Consider the following 25,307-nt stretch of genomic DNA (forward strand, 5'->3'; position numbering starts at 1 on the left):
TGCCCTATAAAAATTAAGGTACTCTGTAAGTGTATACCGGGTACTCGTCACTTAGGTAAACTCGAAGATCATCTCTTGGTAATTTGTGAGTAAATTCAACAGTCTAATGGCATACATTACCATGGCACATTTTAATTTGTCAACCAGAAGACATGAATCTTAAGCCAGTATGATTTAAGGTTAGAAAGACAACAAAAACCAAAAATGTTGCCATAATGCTATGATCTGTTAAAATGGTGTGTTGGCCAATTAAATACATGCAAGTTTACATTCTTGATGAATTAGATCATAACAAATTATCCAGCTACAGTAGATACCTTTTTGATCTGGTAAGCTGCTGATTTTAAGTTTAAATAGTTGAAAAAGGGTGTATACAGGATCATGTAAAAATTCACAAAGGCATTTTCATTTTAATATCACTTACAATTGTATACAAGACGAGTCAAGATGAGTCATGTTTTTTCTGTGTTGATAAATAACACTGTTTTCAATAGAAAACACATTTTAACTCCGACTCACAAGAGCTTACAGATGATTGGTTTAAAAGGGGAAAAAAGCTACAGTGACATTGATGTACAGTACATCAAATTCTGAACAAGTTTCAAACGGATATACTTCTACGTCTCCTTATCACTTTTGTTTTTGCCCTGCTGAACAGAGTATTAATGCTTTCAGAAGATACAGGGGTTATGACCATCTCTGAATCAGTTGTGTTGACCTCATTCACTATCCCTGAGCTCCTCAATATAGTTGATGTACTTGATATGGAAAGCCTGCCATTTTGTAAGGATGTATCCATTCCAGGGATATCTATATCTACATCTGCTTCTGAAGTTGGACTAGAGATGACTCTCCACCTCCTCAGAATCCTCTCCAGTGTATCAGTTTTGGATCCCCAAAGTGCTTCATAGCACTTGGGTAAGAAATGGCAGAAGATGATTCCATAGCTGGATACTAGAATGGCTGAAGCCTGCACAGCAGTGCCTTTTTCATGGTTGGTGATATAGACTGGAATAAAACACACCCATACAAACAAGTACATCAGCATGCTGAAAATGATATAGCCTGTTTCACTGAACTCCTGAGGAACCTTCCTGCTTTTAAAGGCCAAGAGGAAGCCAACCAGTGCTAGCAGAGCTATGTAGCTCAACATAATGCTAAAACCTATGTATGTGCTACCTTCACTACATTGGATTATTTTCTTCATGCTTTGTGGGGATGGAGGTGTGTCATCAATATCAGGAGAATCAAAGATCAGCCAGAGAAGACAGATGATCCCCTGCAGAGCAGTTTGGATAGTGATAAGTATAGGGGGCTTATAAAGTTTGTGTAGTCCCCTGTTTGTTATCTGACCAAAGGGAAGGAAAGCAAGGAAGGTGCGAAAAGCCTTGATTAAAATGCAGGAAACACACAAGGTGAAGCCCATTGCATACATTAGCTGGCGAGCCCGACAGAGGTGTACACTGGGCTTGCCTATGAAGCATATTACACTTGTAAAACTCACTGCAAGACCAGCCATCATCACACAGGACAATCTCACCTCAGCTCTTTTCATAGGTGGGGAATTTCTGTGCACCATAAAGATAATGAAGATAACCAATAAGAGCAGGATGCCAAAGGTTGCTGCTGCCATCATGGTGATGGGATGAGGATCACTCCATTGTAGGTAGGACTCCCACCTAGGCTTACACTGAGTCCAGCCCTTGAGAGACCAAGTTCCATTGGGACACTTTTTGCAGTCATTAATATCTGATGAGAAGATGATTTATGTGGATAGCATTAGCCAGTTGTCTGTATACTCTATATAAACAGCCAAAAGGCTATCTGTAAGGGTTACACTGTCTCAAGTTGGTTTACATTTATAAAACTGAATATTAAAATCAACATAACAATCAGGCATACCCCAGGTGTCTGAATATGTCCCCTCTGGACATAGGGTGCAGTTGTAACAGCAGGATATGTTTGAAATCTTCTTTACTGAGCCAGGGGTGCAACGTTCTGAGCATCTAGACTGAGGGATCTGAGAAAGCAGAAGAAGGGCACCTGTAACTGATCAGTCTCAAATGGCCTGTTTAAGATGCTCACACCAGCTTTTGTTCTGCTGTGTTGGTCTTTTTGGAAATCTGAAACATACTGGTTCTTATGGATCTATTCAGAGACATGAGAGTATCTACTATTGTAAAATGGTGACCATACAGTTATTATTGAACAACTACAGCTGTGTAATTGTAGTGTCATGCTCAATCATGCCTCGCTATGTGAACTAGACAACTGAAAAAGAATGGTTATTTTATTAATTTTAGATACCTGTTCTGAATAGCCATACTCAAATTAGGGGCAAAATTTCTCTGTATTCTGTCAGTCTTTAGATATTATGAACAGTAGATTCTTTGCAGCTGTACACTGAGAAATGTTTTTCATGGATTATTTATTCATGCATTCATTCATTCATTCATTTTTCACAAAGTGATGAACTTTGGCCCATCCTTGTTGTTAACATCTGATGCCTCTTTTATACCCAATTATAAACCATGATACTATCACCTGTAACCAATGAACTTGTTTACATGAAGCATGTTTGAAACAGGTGTTTTTTAAGTGTTCTACAACCTTACCAGTCTGTTGTAGCCATTGTCTCCAGTTTGTTGTTGCCCCCAAATTCAGAATAAGCATATACTGGTATTTACAGAAGTCAATTAAGTTGATGAGGTCAGACAAGATTCCAGAAATTATCATATTTTGTTTCACTTGTGTTTTACACAGCATCCCAGCATTTCTGGAAACATGGTTGCGAAACTGAAATAACGGTAAAAACTTCTGGATAGTATCCCCTCAAAGGCATCAACGGTGTTGGTCTTGTTTGGTCATATGAAAACTAATGTAAGTAGTTATTTAAAAATTTGCTCAGAAGGAAGTACAAACTTGCCAAATTTCTCCCACTTTCGGCGACATGATTTGATCATGGGAATAATCAAAGATTCTCTGTTTTAGAAAGAAATTGTCTATGATGATATTGTCCTCTGTTAGAACAAAAGGGTTGTTGTATGATCTGACAAGTCCTTACTTTAAAGCACACTGGGGATCGTCTGTCTTTTTCGACCACCTGAACTTTTCTCTTGATTCATGCATTTATTTGTAGACATGTAACTATGCTGTTTATTGCAGCAATTTACCTCTGAGTGGATGCTGAGTGTGAGTACAGGTTGTCTTACCGTGAAATTGCCTGTTGAAAGCCAGGTGAAATTTCCCTCATCAAGTTCTATTTGTTTATCAAGAACATGGTATTTCCCAATCCTTTGAAATCTTCTGTGGTTTCCAACCCTTTCCCACATGATCATATCATAGCCATTTACAAAATCACCATTTACATCAAAGGAGAACTTCTCGTTCCCAAGGTTGAACTCAACCTTCTTTAGTTCTTCAAGAAGCTGCAAAGCAAGTGCCATTATGTTAATTAAATTTCTAAAATATTAGAAAACTACACTTTAAAATTAAAATCATTTGAAGATAATATCAGTTCTTACCTTCCATGGTGGGAAGTCAGTTTCTCCCAAGCATAAAGAACTGTTGCATTTTAGCAGATTTTTGAGAGCATTTGCTACTGCCCACATTGCAACTCTGATAGGAAAAACTTCACTTGTATCCAGAACCTTTACAAGATAATCATCATTTTGTGCTTGGGGATCTTTGAAATTGCATGCATTGGCAGATTTAATTTTCAGTAGGTCAGGTGTGGGACAATAGGATGGAGACTTATCTGAAGAACATTCTGGGGTGCAATTGAATCTCAGGTTCTTGTATTCTTCAATGAAGTGATTATATCCTCCTGGTGTTGCTGTAAGATTCTGGAGATAAGTATCAAAAGATTCACTCTTGCCTGAAATAAAGGTAAAACCTAAGATGTCTCCAACCAGGTTAATATCATCCATTTGAGCAAGGGAAGAGGTCCTGGACCAGGCATCACTTGCAATCCATATCCTTGATGTGTTGGTCCTGATCATTTCATGAAAGAGGTCCTTCACCAGCTCTGCCTTGAGGATCAGCAGTACCACCTGAGCACTGGAGGAGCGGATCTGCTGGGCAATCTGCTGGACACGATGCATGTAGAGTGAATCATCAAGGTGATAAGGAAACACCTCCTGGTAAGCCAAGCACACACTATTTGCGTCAGCATCCCTGAGGAAGCTCTGGAAAGCTGCTCTGCCATAGTCATCATCCCCATACACAACACCGACCCAGGTCCAGCCATAGTGATTCATAAGTTTGGCCACTGCTTTAGTCTGATGGATATCACTGGGAATAGTGCGCAAAAAAACTGGGTAGCGCAGCTTATCACTCAGTTCTGGTGAAGATGATGTGCTGCTCAGCTGATAAAGATAAAAAACGAGACAAGAACAATTTTAAATACACAAAAATAAATTCCAATATAAATTTCAAGTATTATGCACTATAAAGGTACAGGTAGAATTTAACATCATAAAGTCTCCTCAAATCTCACAATTTTCCCCCCAATATGTTTTGAATTTCAGCAACAAAATCAGAATGGTATCAGTAATATTGCAATATTTACTGGAATACTACAAACTTGTTGTTTGAGAGGTTAGGTGAGAGGATCAGACCAATTAAATCTCCAGTTTGAGTGAAAATTTTGATCCAGGATGTGCTTAACTGGTCTTATCATAAAGACAAGAAGTAGGGGCAAACATCTAGTCCCTACCAAAGGAACAAACGTGTCCTCCAGCTGTTCCAAATTTGTTTTAAATGTATAGGTGATAGCTAGCAAGCTGGACACCGATACATAAAAAAATTACCTGTGTTTTGAAGACAAAGTGCCCCAATTCATAGGCTAATGAATACAAAATACAATTTGGACCCTGCGATTGTAAAAATACATCTTGGAGACAGCTTTGGAATTTATAGAAGGCAACTTTGGTGGAGCTAGGCTAGGCTAGCTGCCAGTTTCCTTCTAGTTCCATTGTGCTAATCTGAGATAAATGTATCATTCCCTTGTACTAAATGCATAGACCTGTAATTGAGCTTAAACATTAAAGCCACCGTCAATTAAAGTATCATTAAAGGGCCACAATTAAGTTGAGCAACCAGGGCATAATGCACACTCAGAAATTAAATAAGTGATCATGAATAGGAACAAAAAGGTACTAAATACTTGGCAATATGGTGTATTTACTGATACTTACTAGGGGCACCATGTACACATTCAGCAGTCTGGCCACAGCAATTGACACCTCAGAGTACAATGCTCCTAAAATAACTTTGACCCTGGGCTTGAAGTTGGTGTAGTCACACTCCAAGTTCAGAGAACTGTTTACTGCAAGCATGGAACCCACATTCTGCAGAGCTTTGCTTGCATATGAGCATGTGTCACACATCAAATATCCAAGACGCACTCCCGGGAGGAAGCTGGCTGCATTCATCTCCTCAATTTCGTGGACTGCAGCCAAGGACATCATAAATGACTCTAGATCAAAACTGAAAATGGACAGTGTTAATGCACATGAAATGATCTGTCCTTGAAGAACTGTGGCAAAAAGAAAAAATAGCACATTTTTATACATGTAAATAGTTAAAGGTGCAATGTTGAAGAATTGGCCCCAGACAAACAGGGGAAGCATATCACTGGAATAACCACTAACTGCTGCTAATTGTAGCTACAAGTAGGATCTTGGATGTAACAAGACAAAAATGGGTGATATGCAATTGATGGAAAATTAGACTCATACACTACAAAATCAAAGATTACAAATCAGCTTTCCCTCACTTTTTAGATTATAAGAAGGATGCCAAACGTACAGCCTTGCCTTTGTCTTTTTTTTTGTCCATTGTTTTTTTAAGTAAAGGTACTGTGACAGTGTCTGCAATTTCTTCTTCAACCTTCAACGTCAATACAATGAATATGAAAGGGATTAAATTTGTGTTGCTCACAGTGTTAAACTGCTGTATCTTTAGACTGTATCTAAAGATTTCAGGAGCAATACCTACTGCCCAAAACAACACCTCTGTAAGATTGGAAACAGGTGATAGCACTACTTATAATTCTCTGTGGTATTTCTGTTTATTGATTAATAAATTGATTTATAAATCTTTGTTTGAGCCTTTAAGTTGAAATAAGTAATGACAAAGAAAAAAGGATTCAATCAGTGATCATAGCCTTAACTGAAAAGATGTAAACTGAAGCCAGCATCATTACCCCCACACCTCACACAACAGAAAAATCATTGTGCATAATTTTTTTTTTTTTTAAATTCATAAACCTACTATTTATAACCTATATAAATGTAAACATTATTATTATTTCTTTAAATTGTTATTGTGATTTCTCTAGACTAAGTGCTATTAATATGGCTGTATGGAATTGTAGCAGTTCAAAAACTAAGGTATTGAAAAATGAAAAAAAAAACCCAAAAAACCATTAAGTGATGTCAGCAATTTATTGAAATTACTCTTGTATGTCCAAAACTGTTACTATTACAAACATCGAACAAACAAACAACAAAAAAGAGCCTTTATCAAAGTTGGCACTGTGTCTTTACATATGGGAAGCTGCTTTCATAAAATAAACAAACAAGCAAACAAAAAAACACATACAGACGTAAAGGATCACCAGCAGTACTGAGAAAACAAAAGAAACATATCGGCTCTTCTACTCACTCTGAGCATTGGAAGCTTTCAGGTCTCAAGCGTTCGTGAAGAGCCTTGACTTTATGATGACACGGCAACATAATACCTATGACAACGTCCCCCGGAGCTTGGGCCCCACAGACGCACTGGGCAGAGTCACTCCCATCCACGCAAACTGGGATGCTGCTCAGCATTAGTACAGCATAAAGGAGGCTGCACAGCAGATGGCATGTCTGCATCTTGAATAGTGGGGGGTGAAAAAGCACTTCAGGTATCTGCTGGAACGCTTTTATTCTCTCCCATGGAATTTGGGAGGTGCTAGGTACAGTGTATACAAGAAACCTGTTTTAAAGCGGAACTGAAAAGAATGTTTCATGCTTCAGATGTCATTCTCTGGGCATTTCCCTTGACAAATGCTAGCTCAAGGAAGTAAAGTATCAAAGGATATCTTTAATTAACACAACTGTTGGATAGAACAATGAAGAACACTTGCCGTCCAGGATCCTTTCAAGATCATTGAGATTATCTGTGTCAAGAAACCAATCAATAAAGGAATTTTGGTTATTTAATTGCTCTTTATTATTATCGTGGAAACAACAGAATACTTATAAGTACATGCTTTTTGAACTGGTATCTCTTTGTTCGCTGTGACAGCCCAGCCTGAAATGTGTGTTTATGTCCTCTGCTTGGCTGTGCTCTCGTCTTTCCAGCAAGTTCGAGGGGTGGAGCTCAAAGCCTGTGAATGATGCACTGAATGTGAGTCAACTGAGTGAAACAGACTGCATAATGTTTTGTCAGACTAGAATTGGCTGTGCAAAAATCAGGCAGGACAGGAAATGTGGGGGCAGGGCAGCAAGCAAAAGAACAGAACAAGCATAACAAGCATGCCACAGACTGTCGTGGAACTAATAGTAAATGTTTATATTTGATTTATTATGTTCAGTGTGACTGATTCATGTAGTGTCCTTTAATACGTCCGTGAGTCACAGGTCTGTGTTTCAATTTATCTACTCACTAAGTGGACTGCATCAGGAGGAAACAGAGCATGAACTATGAGGTGCAGGAAAAATGCCATGCATTGCTGCTCAGAATTTTCCTATATTGGCCAACCTCGTCTTGGATCAGATCTTATTATCCTCTGGTCTATTTTGCTTCAGTCCTTTGATATGACAAGGGACGGCTGTCATGAACAACAGACAAATTGGATATATTTGTTAAGTGTTCGAATTAATGCATATCACGTTGGATCTTTTGTGTCCTCCTTACAGGACTGGATGCAGGCTGTCCTTGTCGGATGGCCTCATAGTGGTTACGTGTACTGCCATAGAATTACAGTGTTCTCGCCAGCTTAAACAAACCAGAACAAAAATGTAAACAACCAGGTAATCAGCCGTGTGAAAGATATAGGTATGAAAACCAATTGCTTAATCTTACACTGTCTCCACATACGGGCCATTAACAATTACACTCACAACAGACCTGTTTGGTTGACTTATTGATTGGTGAATGTAACTCACCGGAAACCAGGCAAATCCCACACAATGAACTTAAATTAACTAAACATACAGCAGAAGTTCAGTAATGTCTTATTTGTTTACTACATGTGTGTGCAGAATTGTAATTCTGAATATAGCCAAAGGAACCAAAGGAACAACACGTGTTAGCAGTTAGTACTAAGTTGTTTGGGATCCTTTCCCAGAAAATGAAATTATAGTTTAAAACAGATTTTATTGCATTTCTACATGACCAAACCACTTGAATTAAGTCAAGAAACAGCCACCCACACTCATCTAGACTAGGTATACGGTTGAGGGTTCTGTGAAAACAAATAATACATTAGGAAGAGTAATTTGGTGGATCAAGTTGACTTTTAGAAGAAGGGTTATTTCATATTTAAAATATTTATTTTAACAGACCACTAAGCCATATTCAAGGTCAGACAACAAGAAATAATTTACAAATGAAATAGCCTCACAACACATCACAATATGATTTGGATAATTAAACCTGTTGAAACAAAGTTAAACCTGAGGATTCCTCTTCTGAATAGTGACAAGGTCCACTTTAAAGCGGAAACAGTACAGGATGAATTAAATGATTAATAATACAACAGTTATTTAATTCTAATCTGAAAAAATTAGACTTTTCCTGAAAAGAGTTATGGGAGCAGGCTGCACTTAACAATTGTCGGGTTTTAGCAGTGGAGGAAGTACTCAGATTTGTACTTAAGTGAAAAGTAGAAATATCACAATGTAGATATACTCTTTTGCAACATAAAAGTCATGAATTTAAATTTTACTTATGCAAAAATACCAAAGTATTATTAAAAAAATACTTAAAGTATCAAAAATAAAAATTTAATTCAATGTAATTCAATTTATTTACATTGCACCTTATACAATCAAAATTGTCTCTAGGTGCTTTACAGAGACCCAGAGCCTGAACCCCCGAGCAAGCAGACAGTGACAAGGAAAAACTCCCTTTAAACAGGAAGAAACCTTGAGCAGGACCCTGCTCGCAAGGGAGAACCATCCTGCTGATAGTCGGCTGGGTGAAGGGAGGGAAGAAGAGGTAGACAGGACAGAGAGGATGAAAGAGAGAGAGAGAAACATACATGCAATAAACATCATAAATTACAAAGGACAAACATGACAGGTTGTTATAATTGGAATTCTGAAGACTATGTATTGTATGTATTTGTTTTTTAGCTGATATGTTGTTTAAGTTAGTTATAATAGCACTGCATAGAAGAACAACATGGGCAGATGTTGACAGTAGACATTGTGTTTGTCAGAGAGACACAAAACTACGAGGAGAAAAAAAATGCTTATTATACAGAATAACATATATCAGATGAATGTATATTGTAATATTCATACATTAATGTGTTCATCAACTAATGTTGAAATTATTCAAGATGTTTCAGTGCTTTAGTCAGTTTATCTTTAGCTTGTGAATTTCCCTTTGAGGGATCAATAGCTTTTTGTATTACCCTGTAATACTACATCCTAATTTATTTGTTGATTATATTTTGTAAATCTAAATCTGCAAAGTAACTAATAACTAAAGATGCCAATTAAATGTAGTGGAGTAAAAAGTTCAATATTTGGCTCTTAATAAGTAAAACAGACTTATAAAGTAGTAGAAAATAGAAATAATCAAATAAAGTACAAGTACCTCAAAACAGTAGCTACTTAAGTATAGTATTTGAGTGCAGGTATGTAATTACTTTCCACCATTGCTAAATTTTGAGTAATTAATGACTGAAAAGCCATTTAAGCCATTTGGTGGGTTGAGCTGTTGTTCTTAGCGCTAAACATTAGACAATGTTGCCCTCTGCTGGTGATTTGCAGTAAACCAGCTCGCTGCAAACAGACGTGCATAACACAAAGAATCTGTGCAGGCATCTTTTTTTGATATGTACTTTTATTTATATGTCGATCTTTAACCGTTATGTTAGTTTTATGTAGAATAGAGCAGTATGGCATAGCAGCAGCAGCAACAACATGTGTACACTGGAGGTGTAGTCAAAAGCACAAACTGTGCTGGAAATGTTAGCTGTGTACAGACTGGGACATGAAATGTATATTCAGTTTGTGACAGGAGTCTGTTACAGATGTTTTTCAATAGCTAAAGCATATACATGTGTTGTCTCATAACACTATGAGCAATCAATACACCTTTTTCTGAGCAGCAAACCAACACTTCAAAAGCAAATAACTTGATCAATAAATTAATCACCGTCAACTGAAGGTGAAATGTCCCTTTATCACTGGTTCAGTTAAGGTGAATGTTAAAGAAAGTGTGTGAGTGTGATTGAAGACCTCACAGCTACACACAGCTACCTAACAATGCAGTCAACTGTTCAACATGTGTTAAAGTTCTCAATAAACGTTTACTAATTCATTCAAACAGAAGAGTTTCTTATGATAAAACACAAAAACAAACATTTTTGCACTGTCCAGCCCTCTCTGTGTGGCGATTTGTGTCTCTGACCTCTGTGTCCATTGTCCCACCTGAGCAAACTAACACAAACAGACTTTGACACTGACACTCGTTCCTGCCTGAGAAGCCTGTTGTCCCTCTGTGATGTCTGTCTACTTAGTTTGTAGTCACGGTGCTGTGTGAAAACAGGGCTTGTTTCTCTAAAGAGTTCATTTTGTCATCAAACGTGCTCAGCTGGTTCTCGTTACCAACAAGACATTAGTCATTTATTGCGTGATGACAACCAGCAGATATTCCCAAACATGTCCAACGGCGTGCACAGGAGTGAACAAAAACTAAACGAGAACGTCACTTGTATTTTTATTCATTTAAAAATAACAATGATCATCCGAAGACTTTTCAAGTCACCCTCGAAATAACCTATAAGATCACTTTCTTCGACCTTATTGTTAAATACAACCCAAATAAATCAAACATAACAGTAACGCAGTCTGCGTAGACTGTCATCAGTGTTGATCTGCTGATCTGATATGACACAGTGGCTTCAATACAGCAGTACGAGTAACACTTCAGAATGAGCTCGGACAAATAAACAGATTATTAATTCCTGAATTAGAGAAAAAGGTTAAAGATTATGGCTGTTTAACGATTATGGCCGTTTTTCCCACTGACGGCTGGGGTAGGGTTAACAACCTCTACAGTCCAGCCAACCTACAGCTCACAGTTAATTCAGTCAGTGAGCTAACAGTGTGAGAACAGCCACATGTTAAGATAAGACTCTTTTGTTCCCTGACTAGTGTTTATTTGTGCAGCCCTATAATGAAGTGTTACTGCTTTATAGGCATACAATCCTATCAAACACACACACACACACACCATGCTAAACAAGAAGAGTTTTCACACAGTGGAGCATGCAGCACGTCACGCTGATGCTACATTAGCCTCTGCCTGTCCCGCTGGGCTACAGGCAGACCCGGCGGTTTGAGGGACGAGGGGATGGGCAGCTCATGCAAGCTGTCGGGGAAGGTCGCGGGGCTCAGCTGCATCAGAATAGTCTGCATAGCAATAAGGACCAGCGGGCCTGGACTACTTCCTGCCAAGTACTTGTACGTGTCCTCTCCCAGCACCTCGCTCCAGCGCTCCGGCTCTTTGCCCAGAGCTCCTTTCATTTTAAAGTGAACCTTTGGCATGAACATGAGTAGGATGTCCAGACACTGCCTCCTTTCCACGCCGTTCAGCTGCTTGGAGTCCCTGAGTTTCTCCAGAGTGACATCCAGCGGGGTCAAGCCGTTGTGGTCCTGGGTGTGCGGTGACGCTCCGTTCCCCAGCAGCAGGATGACCGCTTCGGGTCGCAGGAGCTCGCAGGCCAGATGTAAAGGGGTCCTGCCGTCCTCCATGTGAAAACACCCGGCTCTGTCCGTGTAGGGGGGCGTGCTGGGTACCCGGTGAGTTTCCTGTAGGATGAGGCTGAGAATGCAGCGCCTGTCGTAGCGGACAGCCATGGCCAGGTGCGGGGCGGAGGAGGGGCAGCAGCAGAAGCGCTCTCCCGGCTTTGCTAACGCTTCGTCAGAGTACCGGCTGAGGAGGTACTGGGCATACGCCTGATGATCGTGAACTATAGCGTAGAGCAACGCTTCTGACGGGGTGTAAATCCTATGGCTGGCGTTATCCTCTTGGTAAAAAGTCTCCATCGTCCGCATGTCTTCCAGCATCCACACCGGCTTCAGGTCCCGCACTGCCCGGTAGAAGAGCAGCGAGAAGGACTTGCGATGCTTTTCAGTGTTCCGAGCCGCTGAGCTGACGGTTAGAGAGGCCATGGCGACAAGCTACCGAGTAACGTAACTTAAGGAATGTCCTGAAGGGGTTAAACACAGTCCTTCCACACCATTACTTCAGGAGCTGTGGAGCTACGCGGAGAGAACACAGAAGCCTTAACTCTACTCAAACACGCTGAGTTAAGACTAGACTAACAAGTCATTTCTGAAGTGACCGACTCACATTCCACGGCTCCTGACAGCTGCGGAATTCTTCCCTGCAGTATAGCACCGGTGCGCATGCGTGGAATAGCATAACGTCAAAACAGTCTGAGAAACTTTATTGACAGTGTTGCATTTTAACCCAAGCGCTATTAGCCAGAATTACAAATGAAGACCTCGCTAATAACATTTCATAACATTGCATTTAAGTAAAAAGACTGATCATTTTTACAGATATATATAAACTGCTTCTGAGACACTGACACTAAAACTTTGCAGGAGTTGTTTTTCCACAAATGTTTTAGTAATCATTTCAAAAATTCTCTGGTTTTAAATTACTATAACGCAGGAAGTTATTGTAAGTTAAAGGGAGAAATGTGAATAATTTCACTTAATTACACTGGTTGAACAATGTCTGTCTATCTATCTTTCTTGCATTATCCTCTTTGGTCTTCTTCTGTGGCACTGAAATACTGAACAGATGATTCTAAGTGATTGTCATTGTTTCTATATACTAAATTTCTAGAATTTAGAGTCTTTCTAGAATAGAGTTTCCTTCATATCCAATAGATGACCTATTTAAATTCTCTCTATGCCAAAATTCAGTTCCATTTTATTTAGTTCATTCTTATTTCACAGCCAGCTAAAACAACAAAACTATGCAATCTTTTGTTCCTGATATGTAGGAATAAATCCTACTGAATTGAAAACTGTGGTTAAGGTAAGGTAAATGATAATTCTGTTACTAAAAGTGTGTTTTTATTTACCATACTTACACATACTGTGTGTATTTGTTGATTGCTTCATCATACAATGAAACAATATTTTCCAACTTAGACTGAATACTTGTTGAAAGAGTAGATAAAGTTTAAAATAAGTTTTGTAACTCAATCTGAAGAAAATTCAACAGTTTTTTTTTTATTGTTATGGTACATTACTTATTTAAGTTTAAATAAAATATCCACTATGTGTGAATGTCTTGCCAAGGACACACACACACACACACACACATACACACACACTGTTTATCAACCTTTAATAACAGATGACAATACAGAAACCTGAGAATCAAGGCGGCATGACACATTTAGAAGACATGAATATCAACAAAATCATTCATGAAGTGATTCATTTGATGAAGGTGTAGTAAATAATTTAAATACATTTAGCAGTTATTTATGAATCACTGCTCTCAGACGAGAAACTGTCATCAGAAAAACACAAAAGAACGAGACGCCATACAGTTATATGCAAACAGACAAGGTTTATGTGAGAGTTCAGATCAACTGTCTGACATTTATCCAGCACACTACTGTTTATGCTAGACAAAAATCTCAGACTACTAAAATGTCAACCTTTAAGAACAGATCAGACAGATTTTAGATCTTTGTGATCTTTGCACAAAGAGCGGCAAGCAAAACTTCACCTGAAAATGAAAAAGAAGTACCTCTCTCGAATGCAAATGTTCAGGAGAGCACTGTGTGACTGTCTCTAGGGACCAATGAATTTACAGCCCAGTTTGTTTGGTTTTTTGATATTTGTGTCGTGTGTCTGCAGAAATAAAAATGTGTAAGCGACATTACAAATAAACAGTACAGTACAGTTTATAAACCAATGAACATTGATGAAGCCAGCTGAGGCCAACACATGAACTTGTGTAAGGGACAGTTAACAAGACTGAGTGACTACAGTGTCAAAGTTGCACCTATGGGACTGGTTATGAGAGTATGGGAATAGATAGACAGATAAAAGGCCCCCATCCCCTAACTATCTCCTCTCCCTCTCTATCATTAACATTATGCAGATTAACAGAATAGTACACTGCTGCTGATACACTTTAAGTGAGTCTACATGACAGACATTACCACTTGTTGACATCTGCGTAAGAGTCCTTCCTGGCCAGCAGAGAAACTAGCAACAGCATCAAAACAACTCCAAGAATTTAAAGCGTCCCTGAGTGTAGACATTGAAACATCACTACCAGTGACATTCAAATTTTACATGAATATAGTCATAGGTGTGGAAAACAGTTCACTTTAATACACTGCTTAAATATATGTTAAAATGTTATACATTGTACCATTATGCAGATATGCACGCATAAGTATATCAGAATCAGAATTCCTTTATTTATCCCTGGAGGGAAATTCTTGACATGCACATACTTTCTTAATGTATACATGTGGAGAAAAAGGCAGCCTTTTGTCTCACATGCATGCAGACCTGTTCCAACATTCAAGTGTTACCTACATTTTTGCTGATACTTATTGATATTATTGATACTTATTACTGATACCTAGAATGTTACTAATTTAATTAGTAACATTCTAAATGCAGGACATTTACTTGTATCATTTTTCTATTGCAGTATATGCTGCTTTTACTTACACTTCCGGAACTGCTTTTCTGGTCAGTTATTGGCAATGAATTTTCCAATTTACAAGTATGCATGCTTGAATATAAACAAAACCTAAATACATAAATATATAACATAGTCATTTTCTGTTAACAGAGTTGGCATTCGTTATCATTATGTATTATCAGCATAAAATTACTGCTATACTATAACACCAGTAGTGTGCAGCACAGTACATGAACACACAAGACATTAGTAACGTGTAGTAATCATCTTTGGTCACACTGAGGCAGAATTGTTCTGTTGAATGTGGGCTATATTGTGGAAGTTCAAATGTCTGGATTATCAACATGTCTGCATGTCTTTGGGTTATTTGGGATGGCAAAGACAGAAAAAAGCAAGTTATCAGTTGCAGAGAAAGACAAGACTGTTCAATTGTAACAAAGATTAAAACCATGCTGTAAATGACCTCCTTGCATAGCTTTCATCAACCCAGGCCACAACATCTCTGGAGCACTCGAATCCTTAAACTTTTATTTTGTACTGATTTTTTATACTGGGTCATTTGTATAACCTGGTGTCACATGCGATGTCTCAAAGAGCCTTATGGTCACATAAGAAAATGATTAGTGGGCCAAACTCCAACCAGCTCCCAAGTAGAAAAAACTCCAGTGGCATTTTCCAAAACTTGGAATAGGGAAAGCGGACAGCTGAAGAAATAACTTAACAAAAAATACAGAGCCTATCATAAACTAACATGGAAGAGGTATTTCGGCACTGATTGGATAGGAATTTATTACAGAGATGGTACAGAAAGTTTGTCATCTGTTTGTCCTCCATAAAGTTACAGGGAATGGATCCAGGTCAGGTTTTAGATGTGTAGGGCTGCATTACTTTCTGTAATTGAAATGATCACCTAATGTCTGAATGTGAAATAATTATTAAAGTGAAAAAAAGAAAGAAAAAAAATATATTTTGAAATTTATTTCTGTCACGCATTACTTGCTTTATTGTTTTGTAATCTGTAATCTGATTACTTGTAATCCACTACACAACAGCCCTGCTGACAGCTCTTTGCATGCTGGACATCTGCCTTATTGCCTACAGCTCGCCTGGTTTATTTGACCGACCCCATGACAAATCTCAAGCTAAAGCAGGACATGGCTGTGAACATTTCATATTTGAGTGTGACTGATGAAATTGCCACGACTATTAAGATTCCTTTGATTAAAGCTGATCACCTCTGGCTAATCCTTTGATTGAATTTGCATTTGGTGGGTGGTCATCATCGTGTTTCAGCTGTGACCACATCTCTTTTATCCCCAGAAATTACACTCTTCTATTGCAACCAAGTGAATTAAATGTCAGAATGAACTTGCTCAACAAGCCTTTTAGAATGCTTTGAAATATAATGTGAACATTGAAAATCTGTAGGGAGTCCTGATTTCTATGCAAAGCATTAGTTTAATTCTCCTGCCAGTTAGTAGTGCTTTTAGCCCTCGCTGCTCACAGATGCCTGTGTGAAGGTCTGTCTGTGGATCCTAATGTGGGAGCAGTGTCTGTGATGACACATGGTACATGTGAGCCTATTTACCAGGGTTAGAACTACTAAATCTTACAGTGTGATATTTGTCTTTTAATTCAATTCAGTTTATTTATATAGCGCCAATTCACAACAAAAGTTATCTCATGACACTTTCCAATTAGAGCAGGTCTAGACCAAACTCTTTAATTAAGTTGTAATATAGAGAACTGAACTTTCCCCCTTGAGCAAGCACTTGGCGACAGTGGCGAGGAAAAACTGCCTTTTAGGAGGCAGAAACCTCGGAGCAGACCCCGGCTCAAGAGGGGCGGCCATCTGCCTTGACCGGTTGGGTTGAGAGAGAGGGAGAGAGAGAGAGAGATGCATGAGAGAAGGAGCACACAAACAGAGATGCATAGCAGCAGTAATAATGCCAGAAGTACTGGAACTGTAGATAATGATAATGACAATGAAGTATACAGAAGGTACTATGGCGATTATGATAGCAGTATTAGTAACAGTAATAATGGTAGCAGCTGCAGCAGAGTAGTAATAGAATTGAAATAGATTATGACTAAACAGTAGCAATCGTAGTAAGTTTCGAGCAGGACCACAGCAGGAGCTCCAGGGAAGAAGTTGAGTTAGTAATATGCATTAATGGGACATAGATGTGTGCAGAAGGAGAGGGAGAGGAAGAAAGAGCTCAGTGCATCATGGGAGGACCCCTGGCAGTCTAAGCCTATAGCAGCATAACTAGGGGCCAGGCTAGGCCAGCCGTAAGTATAAGCTTTATCAAACAGGAAAATTTTTAGTTTTTAGAGGTTAAAGCAAACATTCACCACAAAAGACTTTCAACAATTGTATTTACTGTAAATGTATAATAATAAAAATGTATTCAAGATCAAGGATTTTTATTGTCATTACAATCATGTATGTGTGGTACATAGAGCAAAAACTGCTGTTATCAGACCCTTACTTAAAAAACCTTCACTTGACCCAGACATCTTAGCAAACTATAGGCCAAAATCCAACCTCCCATTTATGTCTAAAATACTTGAAAGAGTGGTTGCAAATCAGTTAACTGATCACCTACACAGGAACAGTCTGTTTGAAGTGTTTCAGTCTGGTTTTAGAGCCCATCACAGCACAGAAACAGCACTGGTTAAAGTCACAAATGACCTCCTCATGGCATCAGACCGCGGGCTTGTCTCCATACTTGTTTTGCTAGATCTCAGTGCTGCTTTTGACACCGTAGATCACAGCATTTTATTACAGCACTAGGTTGGTTTAAATCATATTTATCAGACAGATTTCACTTCGTTCACGTTTCCTCTTCACATATGAGGATTACCCTTGGTGTTCCACAGGGTTCAGTGCTTGGGCCGATCCTGTTCACCTTATACATGCTCCCTCTAGGAAATATTATTCAGAAACATGGCATAAACTTTCATTGTTATGCTGATGACACTCAGCTGTACTTATCCTTAAAGCCTGAAGAAACAGAGCCGTTAGCCAGACTCCAAGCATGTCTTAAGGACATAAAGGACTGGATGACCTCCAATTTTTTATTATTAAACTCAGACAAAACTGAGATCATTGTTCTAATCCCCAAACATCTTAGAACTAGAATAGCTGATAATGTTCTCTCAATGGACAGCATTACTTTGGCCCCCAGTACGACTGCAAGGAACCTCGGCGTTATCTTCGATCAGGACGTCTCATTTATCCATCACATTAAACAGACACTCACTTTAACAACCACACTCAAATACAGTATGTTGTTGTATTGCACGGTCTTGTCTTTCCCCTTTGTGCCTAACTTTGTACAATTTCTAGTTTTTTCTTTCTTATTTTTATATTCATATTTTTTATTTATATGTTGTCTGTTGTGTAGCATTATGTAGCTCTGTAGCTATGAAGGAGGAGTGCTGTTTTTTCGCTCTATGTACTGTGCATACATAGCCGTAATGACAAGCTCCTAAGTCTTGAAATCTGATTCACCATGCCAGGTACTGCCCCATTGTTCTAATCTCTGATGACACACTCCCAGTCATCCAGCCTAATCATGATTTTTATTTTTTACTTCAGTTTCATTTTGTCAGTTGTTACCTATTGTATTGTCAGTACCTTTGTACTTTCTTTCTTTGCTTTCCTGCCAGTGATTATTAGCTCCTTCCGTGTGGAGTTTGCAGGATCTGACTGTGCCTGCATTGGTTTTCTCTGGCTAAACAGATTTCCTCCCACAGTCCCAAAAACACAGATAAAAGGTTAATTGGCCTAATATACTCTACATTGTCCCTAGGTGAGAGTGTGTGGTTGTCTGTCTTTGTGTGTCAGCCCTTTGATTGACTGGCGACCAGTCCAGGGTGTACCTCGCCTCTTGCCTGTAGTCAACTGGGATAGACTCCAGCCCCTTGTGGCTCTGACAGATAAAAATAAAAAAAATGAATGGATGGATGGATGATTGTTAGCTTTCACGTGTCTTGTTACCACTTGTGTATATGTAGCCACATTCCTTCCTTGTCCATATCAGTCATGTTATGAGTCAGGTACTTGGGTCTTGCTCTCTGTGTACTGCCAGACTTAACATATGATTGCCCAAACAGAGGCAGAACTTTAAGTGTTAAAAATGATGGGCAGTAATGCACTGCAGCACCTACATTTTGCCAAAAATCCAGAATAGTCTGAAAGTTTGTAAAAGTAGAGTCTGGTTAAGGTCTGTAAATAAAGTCAATACCTGCTATTTAAATTCATACATGATTTATGAATGTATTAAGCAAGATATAAGTGACATGCAACATTCATAGTATGTATTTTTGGCTATGTTGCAAAGGGAAGCTACTGGTTTTGGTGATATTCCACTGCAACACATTTTCTGTGATTTACATCTGAATTTGAATCAGTAGAATGGATTTTCAATACAAGCTTATTATTTAAATTTTGTTGGTACTTTACTCTAACTGCATTATTTTCTTTTGGATATAGTATTCTCTTGGTTTTTCAACAGCACTTAAACACACCGTGCATTTGTGGAGCTGGAGACTATGAAATGTGTCTCCAAACTCCACACGTAAGCTTAACTCCTGTATGCAGGAGATCTGTGCACACATTTAACAATATGTAAAGAAATCCAAAAGAGTATTACAATTGCCTCCACTGTCTCATGCAGAGGGTGAGAGGTGTTGTCCATAATGGATGTCGGCTTGGCTAACGTCCTTCTCTCACCCACCTGCTCCACAGAGTTCAGTGGGCAGCCCAACAGACCACAGCGTAGTGAATAGCAGAGGCAACTTTGGCCCTTCTTGTACAGGGCATCGGTGTTATGTGACCAGTCCAGTTTATGGTACTTGATACTTAAAACTGTCCACCATCTCAATGTCCGAGCCCTGGATGTTCACTGGTGTATGTGGTAATGACCTTCTCCGAAAGTCAATCACCATCTCCTTTGTTTTACTGGTGTTTAAGCACAGGTGGTTGCGCTCACAGCAGTCCACAAAGTCCACGATGACTGACCTGTACTCCGTCTCATTCCCCTCAGACACACAGCCAACAATGGCTGAGTCATCAGAGAACTTCTGGAGGTGACATCTGCTGGTGTTGTAGGTGAAGTCCGAGGTGTAGAGAGTGAAGAGGAAAGGTGAGAGTACTGTTCCCTGGGGGCCCCCGTGCTGCATACTACCACCTCAGACACACAGTTACGCAGTCTCACATACTGTGGCCTGTTGGTGAGGTAGTCCAGAGGGGGCCAAGCGGCCACAACTCGCTGCTGCTCCTGTAGCGCCATCTTGGATTATCCTTTCGTGTGCAAAATGCTTAAGATCTCAAAAATTTGAACACTATTGTTTTAAAAGTAAGAGGGATTGCACTGACTTGAATCAACAATGGATTAATCCACTTAATTAATCCAATATTTGGCGCTCTAGTGAGCATTTGTGGCAGCAGGACTGTGCATGTGGGATTGACTCAAAATAAACTGCAGTGTGTGTGTGTTCTTGGTAATGAAGGAACTTGTCACATAGTGCAACAATGTAGCTTAACTGATGTTTTTATTTATATTGGACAACAGTGGGACATTATGGCACAGTAGAATATGGTCAGCCTTTGACACACACTATTTATTAGAAGATATAATTACTGGTTAACTTTGTTGACAGTAAGAACATATTAACACACTTAGGTGATAATTTCCTTGTTTAAAAGCTGATATACGGAGCAGCAGGCTGTAGGTTCCGCAAGCCTAATAAAGCCATAAGCCTTTTTTAGCTTTGCCTTGCACAAGACCCATTGAACAAGGTCTCCCCAGCACTCCACAATGTTCTGGTTAGGCACAGGAGTTCTTTCGACGACAGACTGATTCCACCATGATGTTACACAGGAGGTCATTCCTGCCTGTGGCCATCAGACTTTACAGCTCCTCCCTCAGTCAATAAATTGAGACATTGGTTCTGCAGTTTCACTGTATTTGCTGCAAATATCTTGTGCACATACTTTTATATATTTTTTTATGTTTATTTTTGTATTCTATATATACATATATATATATATATATATATATATATATATTGCTTCTATTTTTATTATAATTCTTTGGCCGATAGATTTCTAATCTTGGTTGGAGCAACTGTAATAAACTCAATTTCCCCCAGGGATCAATAAAGTATTCTGGTTCTGATAAAGTATCAGGTATCTGGGTTTGTGTTTATTTGGGTTATTTATTAGGCATTTGGGTTTGTATTAATCTTTATTTTTGTCTCACACTTCACTGTGTCTCCCCAACTCCTAAAACCTTGATTCTTCCACTTCTTTTAGTGCTCTTAGTGAACTTATCAAACAATGAAATACAACATGTTCATTACTGAGATTTAGAAGTGTTCGGTTGATGTATTTCAAACATTTCATCAGAGACTAGCTGTTTCTCCTTGCATCCAGTCTTTAAACTACGGTAAATTAACCGCATTCCAGCTCTGTATGTTGTATCACACAGACATGAGACTGATATCAATCTCCCCTGATCCAAACTGCCAGGATAAGAAAATTTATTTGGCAGATAAAACAAAGATGAAGAATAAAATTATTACTGAAACTGTAACATCATCACAGTTTACAGAACCACTTCCTGATTCATGTTTGACCTACTGGACTGACTATAGATGTGCACACTCTTCACTGTTTTGCTGTTTTTATCTAACTGGTCATGTTTCAATCCTTATAAGATCACAGCCATTACAACTGATAAAATTCCTGGAGAAAATTATAGCAATAACTCCCAAGTTATAACTCTTAAATCTAACAATGGTTTTGAGCTCATCAAAAAAAAAAAAAAAAAAAAACTAGAGTAAAGAAACCAGGTGAGGAAGAGCAACAGTTTCATGTTGTATGGCACGTATTAGATGCCTCTGCAGGATTTCTCTTAAAATGCAGATTGGTTGTTTGCTTCTGTGCCTCTGGTAGCTTTTCAGATACAGGGTACCCCAGCCTCAGGCTCAGATGGGTTGACAGCTAATCAGTATGAGTGACAGGGCAGGAACTCGACCAAAATAGTGGAAGAAGGGTGGAGTGAGCAATAAATTAACAGCCTCAGCACCAGAGCTGAAGTTTGTGATTTTAGATCTGCCCTGGACAGTAACGTGCATATTCCACATATGGCTAGTGTGTATGTGCAGTGAAAGAATCACCATTGCTCAGTCTGTTTAGTACTTTGGTATAGTGGATTGTATGGACATACCAACCCTTATGTATCCTTGATCTCCATCTTACTATAGGAAACAATCACGACATCAAAATGCATGCTGGGTAAACTGTGAGTCTGTGGCTTGAGATATGTGAATCAATTCTAGACGCTTGAGCACTTTGTAATTTATTTGACACCAAGTGATCTCCATTTGGTGCCCAACTTTACACAGACCCTTGAGGTGGCTTTCTGGTTTGTTTTCTGTGGATTTTTCAAAAGCACAAACTACAGTGTTGAGGGCAATGGCAGCTTCTTCATGGAAGAGAGAGCAAATACGACCATGTTTTTGGTTTGCAGAGAGTGCACAGACAGTAAATTTCCCCACCGTGGGATCAATAAAGTTCATCTTATCTGATCTTATCTTAAATAATAGCCAGTTTTGGCCCATAAATTACTGTGAGTATATAGGTTTTGTTGCAAAAGCATGAAATGAACGTGTTATAAATGTATCAAATGAATGGATGTAATTTACCATAATGTTTTAATGCATAGGAAATTACGTTGGTGTTTTGTAATTCCAATCCAAATATGTCTTTTTTTTTCTTCATATTTGCAGTTCCACCCCACTTAACGGTAACTTTTCAGTGTCCACATAACCCAAGTGCTGTAGTCATAGAGGAAATACTCTGACATCACATGGCTGTCTTAGAAGATTTTTAGTTTTATCTTAGTAGCAAAAACAACAAATTTGACCACACAAAGATATTATACAGATCCAGGTAAGAAATTTGTACAGTTGCATTGTAACAAGACAGTGAAGCTGCTGCTCCATGCCTCCTCTCCTATTGTACTGGGCAACTGCCATATATATTCCCCCTGGAGAATGGTACACAAAAATCCAGTACACAGAGACACTGTACACACACAGTCGTATCAGAAATATCAGTTAAAAGCCATTCAGCATGGGAAATGAAATGACAGCATGAGAGTATGCACTTTGATTTACCCGTCTCATGGGTCAGTTCTGCAGAAACATGCAACACCTGACAGTAAAATCAAACATATTAATAGATAATAGAACTTTCTGGACAACAAAATTTCATTAAATAGTTTTGTTATTAGTTTCACTTATTAGAACCCATATCTGCTCCAGGTGGTGTACTACCATCTCTAGGAATTCTATGAACACTGACCAATGTATGAGGGCACAAGAATTCAGTTTCCAATATTTTATGTTCACCTTTTGAGAGAAGTGTATTCGTACAAAATGACTGAAAGTAACTTACAACCCCTAATAATAGAATAGAATAAACTTTCCCCAAAATGAATATAGTGGGTAAAGGCAAATTCTGGTTTTACACAAGTTGGGACCAAAGGAACATGGCTAGAGACTAGGGTTGTTGTTGTTGACACTGTAGTTATAGGGTTTACTTCCATCCATCCATTTTCTATACCGCTTAACCGTCAGGGTAAGCCTATCCCAGCCGACTACAGGCAAGAGGCGGGGTACACCCTGGACTGGTCACCAGTCAATCACAGGGCCGACACACAAGGACTGACAACCACTCACGCACACCTAGGGGCAATTTAGAGTAGCCAATTAACCTAATGTGCATGTTTTTGGTATTGTGGGAGGAAGCCGGAGTACCCGGAGAAAACCCAGGCAGGCACAGGGAGAACATGCAACCCCCCCAGACCGGGATTCAAACCTGGAACCCTTTTGCTATGAGGCGACAGTGCTAACCACTGCACCACCGTGCTGCCCTACGGTTTAACTTGAATCTCTCAGCAACATTCAGGTGTCCTCAAACAGATGTTCTCAATGCAGGAAGGTGGTAGTCATACACTGGTTACCTCACATACAAAAGGTCTATTTTGGTTCAGAATGAGTGTACTGTTGCTAGAAGAGTGACAGGGAGTGACGGGGAAACCTGTAGCACAGACTGACCCGAGTTCAAGGTCATTAAACTAATCCAATTGTAGGCTATGCAGTCATACAATGTTTTAGTCCTTGCAGCCTGATAACAAATGTTTTATACTAGTCCCTAGGATGTGGGAACTTTTGTTCAAAATAACTTGTCTGACAGTCTGACTGCTCAACCCATTGCTAGAATAAATGCTGACAAAGTACATTTCTGCAAATAATTTGTTAAAACCTCAAGTTTTTATGTTAAGTTTTTAAGTTTTTGTTGTCACAACACTTTGCCTAAGGTCTTGTGAGGTTTAAGCACAAAACTTACTCGACCAGGGTTAGGAAAAGTTCATGTTTTGGCGAATGTGGGTTGTTGCCACAGAATGGTTGCAAATTGTCTCGTCATCTTGGTAAAAAATATTATGTATTGTTGCCACAAACAAGAGTGGAAAAAATATCTGGTCTCTAGCCAGGCAGCACTTTACAAAATCTATTAACTTAAAATATCTGTGGTTTACAGAAGCATGCATTACAATATTGTATTCTGGCAAATGAGCTGAACTGCCTGTGTTCCTTGCTTTGTTGAGCTTCTTTGTAGTGACATGGCCGTGTTTCCAGAGCTCAGCATTGACTTTGGTGAGTAGTGTTATTATTGCTGATTGAAATTATGGCTACAACTCCGAAAATTAGACTCAAGTTGTAACAGACTAGAATTATTTCCTAAAAATAAACTGCCCGATTTTGTCATTGCATTAAATATTACTAAGAATGTCTAGTAAGTTTAAGTAAACTGGGAGAAATATTTGGTATGGGGGCTTTTTTGGCGTGTATCTTTCAAAAAATTACATTGAAATGAATAAAAATAAAGTCAACAGAAACAGCCATTTTGCTACAATATCTAACAAATCTAAGGTACACTAACTAATCAGGCTTAATTGTCTTGGAATATCCTACTCTTTGCACCAGTTTCCTTCCCCCTTAAAAATGTGGCATTTTTTAAACAATGAATTGCGTCTTCACATACAGTACAATATAGTTAAGGAGATAAGATTTGTGTAGTCACATAAAAGTGGGCAGAATTATTTTGAGTGAACCCTCAAATATATACTCTGTAGGCTATAGAAAGTATATAAACATGTACAACTTTGTCAATAAATCATTTTCTTAAATATTAATCAATCAAAGCATCACATCTACATAATATATACAGTATATACTGCACCATTCAAACAGAGAAAGTTAAACTGCATCAGTAAGTGACTGAAATGAGGGTGAATTTACAATAG

The 25,307-nt window shown here is 38.8% G+C and overlaps 2 protein-coding genes across 2 annotated transcripts; both read right to left on the reverse strand.

Moving 5' to 3' along the window:
* Positions 1-390: 390 nt before the first annotated feature.
* On the reverse strand, positions 391-7,149 carry LOC124051008 (G-protein coupled receptor family C group 6 member A). Its single transcript, XM_046374017.1, has 6 exons — positions 6,670-7,149; positions 5,199-5,490; positions 3,525-4,367; positions 3,213-3,428; positions 1,903-2,020; positions 391-1,749 (listed from the first exon to the last, which is right to left on the reverse strand). The coding sequence occupies exons 1-6, from the start codon at positions 6,876-6,878 to the stop codon at positions 602-604; spliced, it is 2,826 nt and encodes a 941-aa protein (XP_046229973.1). The 5' UTR covers positions 6,879-7,149; the 3' UTR covers positions 391-601.
* A 2,714-nt stretch (positions 7,150-9,863) lies between these two features.
* zgc:112001 (uncharacterized protein LOC550384 homolog) lies at positions 9,864-12,662 on the reverse strand. The gene has a single exon (XM_046373892.1). It carries the CDS (start codon positions 12,399-12,401, stop codon positions 11,517-11,519), a length of 885 nt encoding a protein of 294 aa, XP_046229848.1. The 5' UTR covers positions 12,402-12,662; the 3' UTR covers positions 9,864-11,516.
* Positions 12,663-25,307: the final 12,645 nt, after the last annotated feature.

This window comes from Scatophagus argus, chromosome 19 (assembly GCF_020382885.2).
Source record: "Scatophagus argus isolate fScaArg1 chromosome 19, fScaArg1.pri, whole genome shotgun sequence".
Classification (NCBI taxonomy): Eukaryota; Metazoa; Chordata; class Actinopteri; family Scatophagidae; genus Scatophagus; species Scatophagus argus.

Bases quoted from the DNA above. Each gene is read 5' to 3' on its own strand.
- LOC124051008 (XM_046374017.1), bottom strand. From the start codon at position 6,878: ATGCAGACATGCCATCTGCTGTGCAGCCTCCTTTATGCTGTACTAATG. The intron at 3,429-3,524 runs GTAAGAACTGAT...CTTGCTTTGCAG, and splicing joins CTGACTTCCCACCATGGAAG to CTTCTTGAAGAACTAAAGAA. The intron at 1,750-1,902 runs GTATGCCTGATT...TCTTCTCATCAG, and splicing joins GACATATTCAGACACCTGGG to ATATTAATGACTGCAAAAAG.
- zgc:112001 (XM_046373892.1), bottom strand. From the start codon at position 12,401: ATGGCCTCTCTAACCGTCAGCTCAGCGGCTCGGAACACTGAAAAGCAT.